The sequence below is a fragment of the Monopterus albus genome, unplaced genomic scaffold, assembly GCF_001952655.1.
Source record: "Monopterus albus unplaced genomic scaffold, M_albus_1.0 scaffold1259.1, whole genome shotgun sequence".
In the NCBI taxonomy this organism is placed as follows: Eukaryota; Metazoa; Chordata; class Actinopteri; order Synbranchiformes; family Synbranchidae; genus Monopterus; species Monopterus albus.
Window position 1 is genome coordinate 265 of NW_018129137.1, and position 4,045 is coordinate 4,309.

A 4,045-nucleotide genomic window follows, 5' to 3' on the forward strand; every position below is an offset into this window, starting at 1 on the left:
TAACACTGTTAGCTTTCCGATAATTTTAATACACAACAAACAGCAGTTCATCTTAATAAATTACCTCTTTCCACATTCTATCTCTTCCCTTGTTACAGTCCCCAGTTCCAGGAAGGTCCACAAGTGTGACATGCTGGAGAAGATCATTCCTAGGAACCCTGACAGTCACACACTTCACTAGTGGCCAATACCACCTCTTCACTTCTTTACCTTCTCCTTGATTTAGGTCACTTCTTATGTATTTCACAAATTTTGCAGATAGCTCTTTAGGCCTGCGTAAAAAAGTTAAATAAAAAACTGAGGGAATGTAAGGTGATTATAATTATATAAATGTCCAAAGTGCTTTTCAAATTGCACAAATATTAATTAAAAAGATAATTTAATTACTATCACTGAATGAAATATACCAGTACATCAAAAATGGGTGAACTGTAAAAAAAAAATGTGGAGGCAAATGGTCAATTCTGGGTGACTGTGATTAAAGATCAAAATTAAACATGATTGTAGTTCAACAACACCTACATTGGACGTTATTACAAGTATGTGTATTATCGTATCTTAATGCAGCTTCCCCTGATGACCTAAGTGTTCTTGAGGTGAAACAGAAAAAGCATATTAGAAACAGCTAATTACATCCCAGTCTGATACTGTAGGTGGTAGTATGTTATTTGACATGAACACTGCCTCAACGAAAATTCCTGTGTCATTTAATACCTTAATAAGACATATTTAGGTACAATGGAATTTGTCACAACTGTTATTTAGATTTATAAAGCTGCAGATAGTGTTGTCAGTGATTTTCTTATAAAGGGATAATTTGATGTTTCTCTAGTTACTGAGCACAGTTACATCAAGTTCACTGTTTTAAAAATGTACATTCGATAAACTGCTTTTAATTTTACATGTGTTAAATGCCTGTTGAAATACACCAAACTAGAAAGACTAGGCTGAAAACCTCAGATCCATATCATCTACTCTACCAAACAGGCAAGAATGTTGTCTATGAAGTGATGCAAGGAAGATGTTTTAAAATCTTACTTACTGATTTACAGGTTAAAATCTTCGGCTTGGATCTGAGAAATTCTGGAATTTCTCTGAAATATTTGTCATCCATCAGGTTTTCAAAAACTGTGTTTTTCCAGTTTCTTCCAATATCTTCTCCATACAACGCTGACAGCCTTTCAACAGTGTCAAATTCATCATCATCGTCATCATCATCGTCATCATCATCATCATCATCATCATCATCTTTTTCTTGATACGTATTATCCCCAAGAATATGGTACAAGGACCACAACTCATCTTTCCACTCCTAAAAAGCAAAAGAATGGTTAACTTAAATAATTAAATGGCATGTAGAGTAAACAAACAACTGTATTTTTGTTGATATATTGTCACTTTTCAACCATGTTCAGCTCATGTTACCTCCTTTGTAATGAACTCAATCTCTGCCTCATACTTCAGGCTGTGCATGTTAGTCTCCACTTTAATCATGACTGAGGTACATGCACTGCTATTGTCCGTGGGCAAAAGATCCTTCTCTCCAATGATCGCATTTATTAGAGAGCTCTTTCCAGCCCCAGCTCTACCAAAGACACCAACCAGCTCCTTCTTGTCCGTCTCCAAATCTTTTATTTTCTTCCTGTTGCACAAGGAGTTTAAATGTGGATTAAATGATTAGTTTATAAAATAAAATGTTTGTAAAAAAAACTAAATCAGGAAGATATCTGTAGCACTGTTCCAAAATGAACAAATCAGTATATATACACTAGTATATTTAGCAGACTCAAGTGTAAACCCAGAATTTGCTTTTAATTAAACCTTTAATTGATCATTAATTATTTTTTTGTTTTGAAAAAAAAAAATCATTACTAAATCAAATTTGTGGTTTGCACTACACAGCTCAGATATGCAATGATCATCTTAAGTAGAGATAACCTAGTATGCTAAGTTTTTGCCATTCAAACAGGTCTGAGCACCATGAGCTCTAAAACAAAACACTGAGTGCTGTCATCTTATCCTACACTTCACTTAATACAGGATTGGCAGTACTATAGACATACATTTGTAATTCATCAGAAGTACAGAACTCAAAATTACATTTTCACTCAAGACAAATCAGTATATACACTAGTATATTTAGCAGACTCAACAGTGTGAACCCAGATTTAGGTTTTAATTAAAACTTTGATCATTAATTATTTTTTTGTTTTGAAAAAAAAAATCTCATTACTAAATCAGATTAGTGGTTTGCACTACACAGCTGAGATATGCAATGAACATGTTAAATAGAGATAATTTAGTATGTACATTTTTTGCCATTCAAACAGGTCTGAGCACCATGAGATCCAAGGGGCAGAAAAACATAAAACAAAACACTGAGCGCTGTCATCTTACCCTACACTTCACTTAATACAGTGGCAGTACTATAGACATAAATTTGTAATCTGTCAGAATTTCAGAACTCAAAATTACATTTTCACTCAAGACTTCTTGTGGACTGTGCACTGGAAAACGTGATGATTGACATGATTGTCATTTCATGTTAATCTAGCTGAAAATGTCTTTTTTCAGACCACTAAACAGGTAAATTGAATGAATGAACTACTAAGAGTTCATTAAATGAAGTTTGTTAAGCAAAATTAAACAAAATTAGCATACTTCCCAGCATGCATTGTTGGAGAGTTAAACACTTCAGAAATTCTTCTTTTTGTATTCTGAGGAGCCTATTCACAGACTCATTGTGTTTGTAATATAAGCTATATTAAATAAACTCATAGTTGTTTCTTTTCATAATAATGAAAACAATGGAAACCATAATGAAGGTTAGTATTGAATTCAGTCCCTACACCTTACAAGGTATATTTGGGTGAAGCCTTTTAAAGTATGTCTCTGTACTGATTTTAGTACAGAGTGTTTCTATTAGGTGCAAATGAAGAACTGACTTAAGTGAAGTTTTACTTGCTTTACCTTAAGATATTCATTGAAATGATTGAGTAAAGCAATTGATGTTACAAGTGAATTAATATCATGGGATTTAGTACACTGAAATAAAATTTTAAATGGAAAAATAGAGCAAAGAAATTGATATTATAAAAGATTTTAAGTTGAATAAACTTTAGTGTATTCAACTTAAAATACAAAGTTTAGTCCCTCAGGTTTTTAAGTTAAATTTGCACAAGTTATCACACATTACTTCATGTTTAATAAGGCAATCAAGTTTGCTCAAATTTTTTAAGTAAATTCAACTTATCCGGGCTAACAGTGAAAAGGAATCAATTTACACTGATGTGTTGTGTGCAAAAGTCTAATACTGACAAAGGCTTTTACATTCTCCTGTCTATCCACCTTTGATATGATGCCAACTAAATACCAGCTATATAAATTAAATCCTTTCAACCAAAAATAGTGTTAAAAACACACTTGAGTACTGCGTGACAAAGTTTAGCTTTAGGTAGTGCAATAGGAAACACGTTTTCCACTTGGATCTGACCGTCGATTGACTGCTGGCCAAGATGGCGGCGTGTACGTACGCAGCGGCTCGGGGCTCTCTGCTTTTTGTTTTTCTATTCGTATATTTGTTCGTGTTTTTGTTGTCATTACAGTTTTCTGAAGCCACCATTCAGTATGGAAGAGCTGAATTACTTACTATTGGGAAACAATATGAACTTTACGCATCCGGATTTTATTCCACCAGAGTTACAACGGACCACTACGGTTCTCACCATCCCCCCTTTGTGGCCAAGGAGATGGAGGCGACACCGTAAACAAAAGAGGGGTAAGAGAAGCGGCCTGCGTGCTAGGCTACGTGCTAACCCACACAGGCCAGCGCTCCCTAGTCTCTTCCTCACAAACGCCAGGTCACTAACCAACAAAATGGACGAGATTCGGCTGCGGATCATCTCACAGAGGATGTACAGCTGTGTGGCGATTATAACTGAAACCTGGTTTCCCAGATTCTACAGATTCATCAATTTTCCAACCAGAGACAATAACATCCTGCAGTTTGCTCCCCGGATATTGCAATATCCAGGGAGCATACAAG

At 35.0% G+C, this 4,045-nt stretch overlaps 1 protein-coding gene across 1 annotated transcript; it reads right to left on the reverse strand.

Moving 5' to 3' along the window:
- Nucleotides 1–266: 266 nt before the first annotated feature.
- Nucleotides 267–1,642, reverse strand: LOC109953764 (nuclear GTPase SLIP-GC-like; the record flags this gene model as incomplete). The annotated part of the gene is made up of 3 exons (XM_020589227.1): nucleotides 267–272; nucleotides 1,043–1,312; nucleotides 1,426–1,642. Coding segments are annotated over 3 exons (493 nt in total), but the record flags the coding sequence as incomplete, so codon positions are not given.
- Between the last annotated feature and the right edge of the window lie 2,403 nt (nucleotides 1,643–4,045).